The sequence below is a fragment of the Mustela putorius genome, unplaced genomic scaffold (genome assembly GCF_011764305.1).
Source record: "Mustela putorius furo isolate JIRA1106 unplaced genomic scaffold, ASM1176430v1.1 tig00000450_pilon_pilon_pilon, whole genome shotgun sequence".
NCBI classification, from domain to species: domain Eukaryota; kingdom Metazoa; phylum Chordata; class Mammalia; order Carnivora; family Mustelidae; genus Mustela; species Mustela putorius.
In genome coordinates this window covers 21395786-21410781 of record NW_025421385.1, presented here as the reverse complement: position 1 = coordinate 21410781, position 14996 = coordinate 21395786, and the positions used below count along the sequence as shown (strand labels likewise).

Genomic DNA, 14996 nt, shown 5'->3' with positions numbered 1-14996 from the left:
AACATATTGGTGGTTACAGGAATGGGAAGGTGGAGAGGAAAATTAAAAGCAGTCAAAAGGTATAAATTTCCAGCTATGCGATAAATAAGTTGTAGGGATGTTATGTACAGCCTGATGACTATACTTAACAATACTGTATTGTATATTTGACAGCTAAGAGAGAAAATCTTAAACGTTCTCATCACATGAAAAAAAAATTGTAACTATGAAGTAGTGGATATTAACTAAACTTCAGATAATCATTTCACAACATATACATGTATCAAATCATTATGCTGTACAACTTAAACTAATACAGTGTTGTATGTCAATCACATCTCAATAAAACTGAGAGTGGGAAAGGAGAAACCCAGAATGAGAGAACTACTTTACACCCACTAGAATGGCTAACAAACAGAAAATAGCAAGTGTTGGTGAGGATGTGAAGAAATCAGAACCCTTATATACTATAGATGGGAATATAAAATGGCACCGCTACTGCAGAAAACATCTGGCAGTTCCTCAAAAAGTTAAATATAGAATTACCATATGACCCAGCAATTACACTCCAAGAGAACTGAAAACATGCTAAAACAAAAACTTCAGGGGCACCTGGATGGCTCAAGTGGGTTAAGCCTCTGCCTTCTGCTCAGGTTATGATCTCAGAGTCCTGGGATCAAGCCCACATCAGGCTCCCTGCTCTCTTTCTGCCTGCCTCTCTGCTCCTTGTGATCTCTCCCTTTCTCTGAAATAAATATATAAAATCTTAAGGAAAAAAAAAAAAAACTTCACAAATGTTCATAAAAGCATTACTCACAATAGCCAAAAAGTGGAAAACCACCCAAATTTCTGAGTGGCTAAATGGACAAACAAAATGTGGTACATCTATACAATAGAATATTATTCAGCCATCAAAAAGTACTGAAGTAATGGGGCGCCTGGATGGCTCAGTGGGTTAAAGCCTCTGCCTTTGGCTCGGGTCATGATCCCAGGGCCCTGGGATCAAGCCCCAGATCGGCCTCTCTGCTCAGCGGGGAGCCTGCTTTCTCCTCTCTCTCTGCCTGCCTCTCTGCCTACATGTGATCTCTGCCTGTCAAATAAATAAATAAAATATTAAAAAAAAAAAAGTACTGAAGTACTGATATTCATCACAATATGGACAAACCTTGAAAATATGCTAGGGGTACTTGGGTTGCTCAGTCAGTTAAGCGGTCCAACTCTTATTTCAGCTCAGATCATGATCTCAGGGCTGTGGACTCAAGCCCTGTGTCCTGTGGCTGGCTCCACCCTCAGCAGGGAGTCTGCAGGAGATTTTCTTCCTCTGCCCTCCCCCCACACATGCATGTGCTCTCTCAAATAATAAACAAATAAATCTTCTAAAAAAAAAAAAGAAAAAAGAAAGAAAATATTATGCTAAGTAAAAGAAGCCAGCCACAAAAAGCTCCACAGTGTATGATTCCATTTACATGAGATATCCACAATAGGCAAATCCACATAGCAGAAAGTAGTTAGTGGTTACCAGTATCCAGGGGAGGGGAAATCTGAGTGATTGCTTAACAGGCAGGCATGTATTTCCTTCTGCTGTAACAAAAATGTTCTAGAATTATCTTAACTTCTTTAGTAAGGAACAAAGTAGTGGTAGTGGTTGCACAATGTTACAAAGGTACTATAACTCACTGAACTGTAAAACTTTAAAATGACGAACTTTATGTTCATCAATCAAAATTTTTATTTTATCTTTATGAGATGACAGAATTAACTAAACCTATTATGGTAAATCATTTCACAATATATATAAATAAAACTATTGTACTATAACCCTTACCATTATGTTATACAACTTTTTTTTTTTTTAGTTTTATTTGTTTAAGTAATCTTTACGCCCAACGTGCAGCTCAAACTCATGACCCCAAAATCTAAAGTTTCCGGGATGCCTGGGTGGCTCAGTTAGTTAAGCGTCAGCTCAGGCCTCGAACCCAGGGTCCTGGGATCAAGTACCGCATTGGGCTCCTTGCTCAGCAGGGAGCCTGCATCTTCCTCTGCCTGCTGCTCCCCCTGCTTATGTGCTCTCTCTCTCAAATAAATAAAATCTTTTAAAAAGTTAAAAATTTAAAAACTAAAAATAAGGGTATTTGCCTTTTTCCCATTAGTTATATATACTCTACAGTTTAATGTTTTACCATTTTTAAATAGGTAATATAAATATAGTAAAATAAATATGTGGATATTTTTCATATAATGCGAGAGTATACACTTTTTTCTTTTTTTTTTTTTTAAAGATTTTATTTATTTATTTGACAGACAGGTCACAAGTAGGCGGAGAGGCAGGCAGAGAGAGAGGAGGAAGCAGGCTCCCCGCTGAGCAGAGAGCCCGATGTGGGGCTCGATCCCAGGACCCTGAGATCATGACCCGAGCTGAATGGCAGAGGCTTTAACCCACTGAGCCACCCAGGTGCCCCTATACACTTTTTTCAAAAAGTCTTCCTCTCAACCCTATTTTTCTTCCTGTAGACAATCATAATTAGCAATTTGTTATGATACTTCCAGTCTCAGTTTTTGCAGCCTGAGATTACATCTCATTTAACCTTGTATACTCACTACCTATGGTACAATACTTGGCTCAAGGAAAGGAATCAAATGATAAATACTAAACAAGAGATAAATGAATGGATACCAGAAAAATGGAGACAGATGAAAAGAGATAATAGACGGACAGAAGAAAGGCAGGTGGAGGATGGATGGATGGAAATTTGAACAGAGATAAGCTGATGTGAACAGATGGATGATGTTGATGTGAACAGATGGATGTTGTTGAGAATTTACTATTATATTAAAGTGACAGTAAAATCAATATAATTTCTAATATGTGAAAACAGAGGGACACCCGTCAGTTAAGTGGCTGCCTTTGGATCAGGTTACAATTCTAGGATCCTGGGACTGAACTCCCCATAGGGCTCCCTGCTCAGTGGGAAGCCTGCTTCTCCCTCTCCCTCTGTCCCCCAGCTTGTACTCTCTCTCTCTCACTCTATTTGAAAGAATAAAGTATTAAAAAAAAAAAGCGTTAAGAAAAACAGAAAAATGTTTCCATTATCTTGGTCTAGCACTCAGATTATAAGAAAAATATAAAAGAGGAAAAGCTAAAAACAGCACATGGTTGGGGTGCATGGGTAGCTCAGTGGGTTGAAGCCTCTGCCTTCAGCTCAGGTCATGATCTCAGGGTCCTGGGATCGAGCCCCACATCACCACTTCCCTCTCTCTCTCTGCCTGCCTCTCTACCTAACTGTGATCTGTCAAATAAATAAATTTTTAAAAATTAAAAAATAAAAACAGCACATGGTACATGCAAAAAAAATTACTTAAGAAACACTAGGAATAAGCCAAATATTAATAAGGAATTTATTTACTTAATTAAACCAATGTCCTATTAAGCTCAGGCAGTCAGACTCAGACTGAATAAAAGAATAGCAACCCCCACCGAAGACCAAACTGGTAATCTAGAAGATTAAATAAAGGAAATCTTCCAGAATATATAGAAAAAAAAAGAATTACAACTTTTGAAAATAAATTGAAGAGGCATGAAAGATAGGGCCCCAGAGGTCAACATTTGTTAATAAGTATATCTGAAGAAGAGAACAAGAAAGGCAACAGAGGGAGAAGAAAAAAATACTCAAGTAAGTAACAGGAAATAAAAATTGCCCTAAATCAGGGCACCTGGGTGGCTCAGTGGGTTAAGCTGCTGCCTTCAGCTCAGGTCATGATCTCAGGGTCCTGGGATCGAATCCCGCATCGGGCTTTCTGCTCGGCAGGGAGCCTGCTTCCTCCTCTCTCTCTGCCTGCCTCTCTGCCTACTTGTGATCTCTCTCTGTCAAATAAATAAATAAAATCTTTAAAAAAAAAAAAGAAAAATTGGCAAAGGGAGTGAAGGAATAGGGAATGAAGTAGAAGGAATGCTACTAGACTAAATATCATTTTTTACCTTTGAAGTTCAAATTAGATGCATAAGTTATCTATTCAAAAAAATACTTTAAGACACAGAAACATGAGCACTTAAATTAAAAAAAAAAAATAAAGACCTACATTTTCTAGACAGAACTTTGGTGAAATTTTAAAATGCCTAGATAAAATGAAAAATCCTAGGACATTCCAAAGAGGAAAAAGCAAGCTTCCAATAAAGAAATTCCCATGAGCAACAAGAAATACCAGAAGAACAGCAACAGTTTTGGATTCTAAGACAAAAATTATTCTTAATATAGAATTCTATATTCAGCCAAACTATTAATCAAGTATGAGTATAAAACACATTATCAGATACACAAGAACTCAGAATATGTACACATCCTATATGAAAAAGCTACTCTAAAAGGCATCCTCAACTGAACCAAAACAAGGAATCCAAGAAAAACCACAAATAGATGTAAAGAAATGTTATTAGCTAAGTAAGCTCCAGAATATTTGAAGAAAAGGCAGAATAACTTAAGAAAACTCATTAGGCCTTAATACCTGAAGTCTGTTTTAAAGAGCAATTACTTAATGCACAGATTACTTTTCCTTCTCCATGGGTCTTAATATTCTAATTCATCCCACAGTAATTTCATAATCACAGTATTTTAAGGCTATTATATGGTTTTCAGTGTTCCCTCTTTAGAATCAACTCACAGGGACACCTGGGTGGCTCAGTTGGATAAGTGGCTGCCTTTGGCTCAGGTCATGATCCCAGTGTCCTGAGATCAAGCCCCACCTCGGGATCCCTGCTCAGCGGGGAACCTGCTTCTCTCTCTGCCTCTGCCTGCCACTCTGCCTGCTTGTGCACTCTCTCTCTCTCTCTCTCGACTCTCTCTCTGACAAATAAATAAATAAAATCTTTAAAAAAATCTACTCCTAGACAAAAAGCAGGATGCTATAAAAATTATACTTTAAATATAGACAGGTGGAGAAAAAAAAGTAGGAGAAATATATTACTTTCCTTAATATTCACATCAGGAAGATCACAAATATCTAAACTGACAAGTGAAGAAAAAAATTTATGATCTAGAGTCTTAATAAAAGTATTCACTATAAAAAATCTAAAATAACAAAGGTAATAAATTTGAACATTGAGATGGGAAAGGGGAAAACAGGAGGTAATAAGACTTCACAAAATTGTTCAGCTTTCCTAATGGAAAATCAACAAAAAACATCTAAAGTTGATAAATCAAGAAACAGAATGATAGTGGTGTCCGGGTGGCTCAGTGAGTTAAGCATCCGACTTCCAGCTCAGGTCATGAAGTCAGGGATCGAGCTGGGATCAAGACGGGATGGAGCTCAGATGGGAGTCTGCCTGTTCCTCTCCCTGTGCCCTGCCCCTCTTGCTCGTGCTCATGTGCACTCATACTCCCTCTCTCAAATAAACAAACATTTTTTAAAAAGAAACAGAATTATATGTGTATTATAGTGTTAAGCACCAGTAAAACTTAAAACAGAAATAGTTAACACTGCTTACCTCTGAGAAATAAGCAAAGCTTGACAGTGGACAAGATGGAAGGCTTTTATTTTTCATTCTACATACACTTATACTGTTGGAGTTTTAATCAGGTACAACTATTACTTAATAAATTTTAATAGCATAAAATAAAAATATTTCCACTTTAACACAAATATACCATAAAGATCAAAAACTGCTGAGAAATTAGTTAACAGAACTCTGGTTTTCTAAGTTACACAACTTTACAACAAAATTACATACAATTTTTTTCAGGAAAAAAGGCAGGCCACTTTTTTTTTTTTTTTTTTTTTAAGACTGTATTTACTTATCTGAGAGAGAGACAGAGCAAAAGAGCACAAGCCAGGGGAGAGGCAGAGGGAGAAGCAGGCTCCCAGCTGATGTGGGACTCCAAAGGTCTCAGGATCGTGACCTGAGCCAAAGGCAGACTCTTAACCGACTGAGCCACCCAGGCGCCGCAAGGTCACTTTTTCTTTAAACTTTCACTTAAATCCAAAACAATAAGATTCACTCAGTGTTTAAGTCACTCTTAAAATGCAATTATAGGTGGGACACCTGGGTGGCTCAGTTGGTTAAGCAGCTGCCTTCGGCTCAGGTCATGATCCCAGCGTCCTGGGATCGAGTCCCACATCGGGCTCCTTGCCCCACAGGGAGCCTGCCTCTCCCTCTGACTCTCCCTCTGACTCTGCCTGCCACTCTGCCTGTGCTCGCTCTCTCTCTGACAAATAAATAAATAAAATCTTTAAAAAAAAAATGCAATTATAGGGGTGCCTAGGTGGCTCAGAGGGTTAAGCCTCTGCCTTTGGCTCAGGTCAAGATCTCAGGGTCCTGGGATCGAACCCTACATAGGGCTCTCTGCTCAGCAGGGAGTCTGCTTCCCCCCCCCTCCCTGCCTCCCTCTCTGCCTACTTGTGATCTCCATCAAATAAATAAATTTTTTAAAATGCAATTATAATAATTACACTGCAAAAGGGAAAGCGAAATAGGAAACTAACTTTTGTCAAAAGCAACATGCTTTGTGCCTCAGACCACAGGGTAGTTTCATAGGTGAACTTATTTAACAATCATAAAGAAAATTGTAACTTTCCTACAGAAAGATGCAACTAACCTATAAGGCAAACTAACCACATGTAAGGCAAAAGTTTTACCTGCTTTATCCAGCAGCCTTGGATTCACCTTTCTGTCGAAATGTAAATATCTACAAAACAGTTTGCCATGACATGGTTTTGGTCTGTGGTCACAGTACGAAACAAAATTAAATCCATTTCCTAATCAAGTTCTCCTTGGTAACTGAGATCATCAATCACAAAATCCACTGAAATAATATTTTTTTATAGAAAACACACAACAGGGGCTACCTGGGTGGCTCAGTAAGTTAAGCATCTGCCTCCAGCTCAGGTCATGGTCCAGGGGTCCTGGGATGGAGCCTTGCATCGGGCTCTGTGCTCAGCGGGGAGTCTGCCTGTCCCCCTCCCTCTGCCCTACTCATGCTCTCTCTCTCTCCCAGTCTGTCTCTCAAACAAATAAATAAATAAATTTTTAAAAAGGAAAGAAATAAAATACACAGGGTTAAATCCTTTATAAGGAGGGTTTATTTCTCCATTAGAAAGACTCATTATATTAGAAATTAAAGATATTTTTAAGGATAACAATTATTTGAGGACTTTACAGATTTTTCTCTTTGATCCATCACTTACTTTCGGATAAGAATTCAAACCCTCAATAAAAAACTACTGCTGCACACTTGTTTCCTGAATTACATCCTGTCTCCTCTCTTGAGATTCTCTTTCATCCTGCACAATGCGAGCTCAAAAGGGCTATTACAGGAAGTGTTGAACTATCAGCTATTTATAAATGGACAAAATCTTCAAATAGCTTTGTCAGTTACTTCTTCATGGTTCTAGACCTTAAAAACTACCTGTTTTTAAAGAAACAGTCATGTTAGTGACTCAAAACATTAAAATGCTCTCTGGGGAAAAAATATCTTGTCCTTTCGTTTTGGGATCTAAAAGCAGCACTAACATTACACAGTCCCAGCATCACAAGATAACGAACAGGTTGATCTTCAAAAAACACATTAACCAAATAGCCTTACTCTCATCACTTACCATCAAGAAAATTTCAAATTGTAATCTATTGCCTTCAAGTCTTCTATACTGATGTCTAAACTTCACTGAGCTACATAAGCATTTTGCAAAACAAGCACACATAATACCCCATATTAACTTTTTATCCAGCATATTCAGTCCAAACATAGCACACAAAAGTAAAAATCCTTGATTCATCAATACTGACATCCATTACATCAAAAAAACCTTTTCGGGGCGCCTGGGTGGCTCAGTGGGTTAAGCCGCTGCCTTCAGCTCAGGTCATGATCCCAGAGTTCTGGGATCGAGTCCCGCATCGGGTTCTCTGCTTAGCAGGGAGCCTGCTTCCTCCTCTCTCTCTCTCTGCCTGCCTCTCTGCCTACATGTAATCTCTCTCTGTCAAATAAATAAATAAAATCTTTAAAAAAAAAAAAAAAACAAAAACCTTTTCACAGATCTACTTTTTTCCTATATGAAACTCGGGAGACATATCATTCCCATGCTGTTAAAACAGTAACCTGCACTTCCTATAGCAAACTAATGATTTAAAACTCATTTTTAGGGCCACCTGGGTGGCTCAGGCATTAAGCGTCTGCCTTCTGCTCAGCTCATGATCCCAGAGTCCTGGGATGGAGCCCCGCATCAGGTTCCCCACTGAGCAGGAAGCCTGCTTCTCCTTCTCCCACCCCACCTGCTTGTGTTCCCTCTCTGTGTCTCTGTCAAATAAACAAATAAAACCTAAAAATAATAATAATTTTTAAAACCCTCATTTTTATTTCTGAATAATTATTAATTCTTAAAGCCTTCATTATTTCTTTTCCTTACTCTCAGCCTTCTTATCCCCATTCTTTTGACATTTAGATCTCATATATCAGCATGCTAGCAAATCATTTCAAGCCAGTACTTCCAAAGGTAAACAGCTTACAGAAATTTTAATTAGTTACATTAATATGCGCAAAAACTGTACCTACTAGGATATTCACTGTAGTATTAGTACTAGCAAAATACTGGAAACAGCCTAAATGTCTGTCCATCAAGAGGGATGGTTAAATAAATTATGTAAGTCAATACAATGGAACAGTGAAACTATTAAGAGGAACTAGGCATCTCTGCATATCAGTTATGTAATGATCTTCAAATTATATTTGTTTAAAAATAAATGTAAACTATTTATAATTAAATACACACAACCCCAAGAAAATCTAAGATAGAAAACCAAGAATGGCTGCCTGAAGAAAGGCAAAAGGGTGGGGAAAGGGAAGGCTTATATATTACATTGTGTATCTTTTTATGCACATGCACTTACTTACTGAACATACACTTTTTCTTTTTTTAACAAAACACTTTTTTGAAAAAGTGATCAGATATCCTTGCTTGTATTCACAAATTGACAGTTTTTCAGTTCAGGTATCAGTTTGCCTTCCAAACTGTTTCAGCCTCAAAATCCTTCCTATAACTTGAAAGGCATGAGTTTTTTCCTATTTCACTTGTCCACACCATCATATACACGTTTTTATTAAATGGTCACTTCAGGGGCACCTGGCTGGCTCAGTCAGTGGAGCATGCAACTCTTGGTCTTGGGGTCGTGAATCTGAGCCCCACGTTGGGTGCAGAGATTACTTAAATTAAAAAAGTCGCTTCATGGATTTGAAAATTGTGTTGCTAAGCCACTCATTCCAAAAATTCGAAACCATCCCAGTTCAGTATCACAGGGAATGGCCATTTCTCAGCCACAGTAATCACATCCCTTGAGCCACATGTGGCTAGTGGCTACTATACTGTAGAGCACAGATGTATCTGCATCATTGCATGAAGTTCTATTGGACATCACTGCTCTAGACTATGGGTTGGTAAACTAAGCAGGGCAAACTACAGCCTCCAGACCAAAGTCAGCTGACCACCTGTTTTTGTGAACAAAGTTCTACTAGAACATAGCCATTCTAATTTAAATTCATTTACATATTATTTGTGGATATTTCCGCACTACAACAGCAGATTTAAGTACTTAAAACATATATGTCTCACAAAGCCCAAAATATTTAGTATCTGCCTCTTTGTGGAAAAAGTTTATCTGTCACTGCTCTAAACAATCAAATTTTATTGAAAAGAGCATTTATTTCCCTTGGGCTTCAAAAATAAAGTTCTGAAGGCTTGCACTGCATAAATGAAGAACCAATTAAACATAAACCAATGACCGTTTGATTTACTAAGTGCTAAAGATACTAAGTTTATTAACATAAACCCATCATCTCAATAAATTTCCTAAAGTATGCTTAGATGCTGACATTTTCTAAGCATCTCTATAAAATAGCTAGTAAAAGCACAGAACAGGCACCAGGAGTTGCTTGATCAGTTAAGCTTCCAACTTTTGATTTTGGCTCAGGTCATGATCTCAGAGCCATGAGATCAAGCCCTTCAGGTTATTATTTATATTGATATCACACATCTAAGAACAAAGAAGAGCAGAATCACATCTAATGAATATACTTGGTGAGTAAGAGAAGGCTTCTAGAAGAAAAGCTATTTGAATTGGGTATTATGGATGAGCAGGAGTATGCCAAGTTAATGGGAGTGAGGAGAAAAGGGACAGAGGAATAGCAAAGCATGCCATTCTACTTTGAATGCAGGGAAGAAAAAATAGATATGAAAAGGATTTACCAAGTCCTAGAAAATATGAATTCAATGCTACAGAAGCATGGCTTGAAGACTCTGGAATAAAGGAGGGAGTTAGTGGCAAGCATAAAGGCTGTAAAGACTAAAGACTTTAGGATCTGAATGCAAATGGCTTTACATTCTGAAGTGAGGAACTAAGATTGGATGTGATGGTTTGAACCAGAGAGAATGCAGTTTTCCAAGATGTGACATGATTAATTTTATTTTGTAGAAAAAAACCAAGCCAGGCAACTTGGATCTTGGACTATCGTGAGGAAAGACTAAGATAATAGCAGAGACCAATTTGTCTACTGGGCAAATCAGAGATGGTGGACCAAAGTAAGACAGTGAGAGTGGAGAGAAACCAGATAAAGAGAACTACAGGCCTGCACTTCTACTTTTTTTTAAAATGCCAATGTGATATCTTCCCTTTTCTGTATTTGTTGGAATAGATGGATCCTTTGCACGGATAAGGTTTATAGAATAAGACTGTCAAAACTGGAGGCAATGTGGCCTTTTTTGTTTTACCTCCTTTGGTATTAAGAAGGAAAACACATTAGAAAATGCAGTAACTCAGTGATGAGATCTGGATTACTGTCTTATAATTTGCTGTGAGGCCTGTCTTTGTTGTGAGACTACGGTCATGACAACCTCTAACAGGTCTGGTTTTCTCATTTGTAAGAAGAAATGAGACTAAATGATCTTAAAACTCTTGATAGCTTCCTAAAATGTTATGATCATACTGCTACATCTTTAACCCCCATAGATCTAAAAAAAAAAAAAAAAAAAACGGAATGCAAATACTATCATCTATTTTAACTATAAACCAAATATGAAAAATCTATCAAAACCAAGCTGTTATGGCCGTGCCTATGTGTGTCCACGTGTACCTAACAAATTTATTAGTGAAGGATTTCATGACCTACATTAAGACATGTAAGACACCAATTACTCATCTGTAACTTCATACATAGTCACCAACTACTCATCTGAAACCTTAAGGCAAAACTGAAACTGTTGTCAGCCATTTCACTTTCAATTACCAAGTATCTTTCAGACATCTCCAAAAAGAAGCATTCTTTGATTGGAGTGGTTCAAAGACTAAATGAATGTCTGCAAAGTTGAATGGCAGTATTGTTGGGTACAACAGTTTTCAGACATAACACTATCCTATGGAATCAAGTTTGTTTGAACCTCTTATTGACAAAAGAACTTTTTAACAATATTCCTTTACCAATCAAAACAAAGTTTTTTCAAATTTAAGAAATATGGTCTTGAGATTTGTAACCATAAACTGTTATATGTGACTTTTTACTGTTAAAAGAAAAACTATTACAAATTCTTGTTCATACTAAAAAATCTAGAAATATTCTGAACTTGTTTCTCAAGAATAACTTTTAAACCTGATTTTATTTAAAAAGAATGGTTGGGTCAAAAGATTCTCTTCCTCCAAAACAAAAAAAAAGAACAAAAAGAACAATTAACATTTTTATTGAAAGTGAAAAACCCAAATGTGATCTTTCATTCCCACTGTTATAAATTTATAATTAACATAGCCTAAGTTAAAGTCATATTTCAATGACAATCTTCTAAGATTTTTTAAACTGTAACATTAAACTACAAGCAGAGGCTTTTCTAGTCATGCTTCATGCTACATTACTTCTTCCTGGGTTTCTCCAAAAGACCTGAATGATTCTTTGGTTATATACTACATTATATACATCAGAATAATTTCTCTTTAATGAACCCATGTGATTTTTTTTCTTGCTCCCTAAAATAGCACTATACATTTTTTTCTGAATTAACCAAAATAAATTCTGATCAGAGTAAAATCCTTTACTATGGAAATGTACATCACAGTTTAGAACCATTACTAAAAACTTTCTATTTTTTCAAATCGCTGTTATCAATGAACATAAAACTAATCCTACCACAAGAGATTTGTGTTTACTGTAAGCCTCAAATCTCAACTAGATCCTTGGTCCAAGAAAACCTACCTTTATAATGATTTTTCTTACAAGTAATACAGTGATATCAACTAATGCTTTCAGATCCTACAAGTTTCTTTAGAACGTATATTTTGAAAATACACAACTGATCTTATTCTATTAAAGAAACTTCATTAATTCTAATCAAACAAATTTCACTCAAGAAGAAACTGTAGTCGAATCAAGAACTTTATTAGAGGGGAAAATATTCAAATAGAACAATTGGAAGCAGGAATTAAATTATCTGTTTTCTCTTATAGCCCACGCTACCGAAATACAATTCAAAAGCAGAATTTTCAATTTTTCTCAAAAGTTGCCTAATAAAGGGAAGCTATTTTAACAACAAGAATGAAAATACATTTTAGAAATTCCAGATTAAATGTATTATAAAGTTAGCATGAGGAGTTTGAAAAACACCTTGTTACTTGTTTTGTAATGCCAATGTCCAGATAGGAAAACTAGATGTCCTCTCCCCAAGTCTATCTGATAAGATTGCTACATGGACACCAGTGAAACAAGTAAAGTCAATATTCCAAAAACAAAATACTAGTTAATTATAGTACCTCACATTCCAAGCTATGAATCCAAGGACACTTGGCAATTAACTAAATGAAAGCATTATGAGAAAAGTTTACAACTGAATACAATGGGGCCCGTTTAGTTATAAGACAAAAATTACTTGCAGTAACAATCCTTTACACGTGTATAGTACCTGGTGATTTCCACCATACTTTATGATAAAACAATTTGTAAAGTTGTACTTTCTCGTTCTCTGTACGAAATTAGCACAGACTCTAACGACTTTCATCCTGAGTTCATAAATCAACTGTATCAGAGTGCGCAGAACGGTAGGCAGCACTTCAAATCTTTACTAATGTCATTATGGCTGATTCTCACTTTATCCAGAAATGTTCCCTTACAACCCTAAAACCTCTCTTTCATATAGTTTTTGAAATCTAAGTCTTTGAAATCTAAGGGGGACAGGTAGATAGACGTTTCTGGACTTCTAACTCTGGGGGAGGAGAATTCCTGCCAGAAGGGCGGTGAAGAGGCGATTGGTTCAAACCTATCCTTCGCAGGCAGGGAGCTGGTTCCACCTGTCCTACAGCATGAGCCCGTCTACCCTACAGGACGGAGGACAGGCGCTCTCAAATACTTTATCCAGCTCGCCTTCTCCTAAGAGAGCAATCAGTAAAAGCTTCCTAAGAGGTCATTACGGTTCTCCCAAAACTCTCAGGAAAACAAAGATTCACATTCCGTTCTGGACAATCTAGGTGCTCGATAATGCCCAGCACGCAGTCATTCAGCCAGGAAACGGAGTGGAGGACATCAGAATATCCGGGGGGGGGGGTGATTTACCAGAGAACTAGGCGAACTCTGAAGTTCTGCGGGTAAAACGCGGTTCGTTTCCCACGAGGTCCTACATTCGAGGGAAGGTGCGGAATTCGGAATGTGAAAAAGCGAAATCAGGGCAAATGAGGAGGGATCCAGAAGTCGCCGGGTCTAGGCAGGGAGCGGGGGCTGCGCTGAGGTGCCAATGGGCTGGCTGGCCCCAAGGGCAGAGGTGCCCGGCGGGTCAGACCCGTGAGGCTGGCTAGGACCCCAGCGCTCGGCCGCGCGACCGGTTCCTCGGCTAGGTTTCAAACCGCCGCCCCCGGGAGGCGCTCAGCCGATTGGAAGTTCCACAACGACCGTCACCAGCCCAGGGTCGGAGCGGCAACTCCTCGGCAAAGCTCTCCCAGCCCTCCGCGTCTCCCCAGGAGACCAGACCCCACAAACTCCACCTCCAACCGAGGTCCCAACTCGAGTCCCGCCGCCAGCTCCATGCACGCGGAAGGCGCCCTCTGGGACGGGACCGACGCCCCCCGACTGGGCTGCGCCGCGGGAGTTCGAGGGGCGCGACGGGGCCGCGCGGGGGGCGGGCAGCACCGGCGTCCCTCAGTGCGCGCTGTTACGCCGCCCCGCGACCACCTCCGCCTCGCCCCTCCGGAACGGCCCGACCTGGCTCCGACCCACCCATCCCGCGCGGTCGCGGGCAGGGCGAGGACCCAAGCGAGCCTACTCCCCCCGCCCCTGCTCTTACCCATCTTTCCGCCTCGCCTTGTAGACGTGCCCGTAGGTGCCGCGTCCCACTTTGCACCCTTCGTACTCAAACAAATCCTCCACCCGCTCCCGCTCCGCCGCCAGCTTCGCCTTGAAATCATAATCCATTGTCTGCTTTCCCCATAGAGGCACCGGGACGCGGGGGCCGCCGCCGCTCAGTCCCTCCTCCTCCTCCTCCTCCCCCCGCGACCGCCGCTCCACTTCTCCAACAGCCGCCTCTCGGGCGCGCGCGCGCCGCCCGCCGCCCCGCGGTCCGCCTTCAGCAAGGGACTCCTCGGCGGCCGCGGCAGCCACCTCCTCCACCTCCTCCTCCTCCTCCGCGGCGGCGGCGGCGGCGGCTCCCGCAGGCAGCCCCAGTCCCGCCTCCCCCCTTCATTTCCTTGTTTTGGAACCTGGTGGGCCGCGCCGCGGCTTCCTCGAGCTCATTAACGAACCATCCCGCCCACCCTGAGGTCGCGGGGCTCCTGGGAAATGTAGTTCCGAAGGCTACAAAAGAGGTTGAGTTTTGCCAGCAAAAGGAATACAGCACCCAGGTTGCTTTGGGCCGCCACAGCCCCGCCCCCACGAGGCGTGCACGCCTGCGTACTGGGGCCGCCCCTCCCCCTCAGGTAGAGCTGGACTGCCAGTTCCTGTGAAGGTAGAAACCTCAAAGTTGCAGTATTCTTTCTGCGAGTCTGTGGGAACTGGTGAAAAGAAGGCCCTTGTTCT

General features: G+C 40.1%; 1 protein-coding gene across 3 annotated transcripts in view; it reads right to left on the bottom strand.

Annotated features, from left to right (window-relative positions):
- The window catches only part of CDK19 (cyclin dependent kinase 19), a 167330-nt gene extending 152626 nt beyond the window's left edge, over window positions 1–14704 (bottom strand). Inside the window, exon 1 of one of the 3 annotated variants that reach the window (XM_045080205.1) lies at window positions 14269–14704. In XM_045080205.1, coding sequence (XP_044936140.1) covers window positions 14269–14396 — 128 coding nt within the window. In that variant the 5' untranslated portion in view covers window positions 14397–14704. The remainder of the gene's footprint in view (window positions 1–14268) is intronic. The other 2 variants (XM_004753509.2, XM_013056706.2) reach the window with 2 other exon arrangements.
- Window positions 14705–14996: the final 292 nt, after the last annotated feature.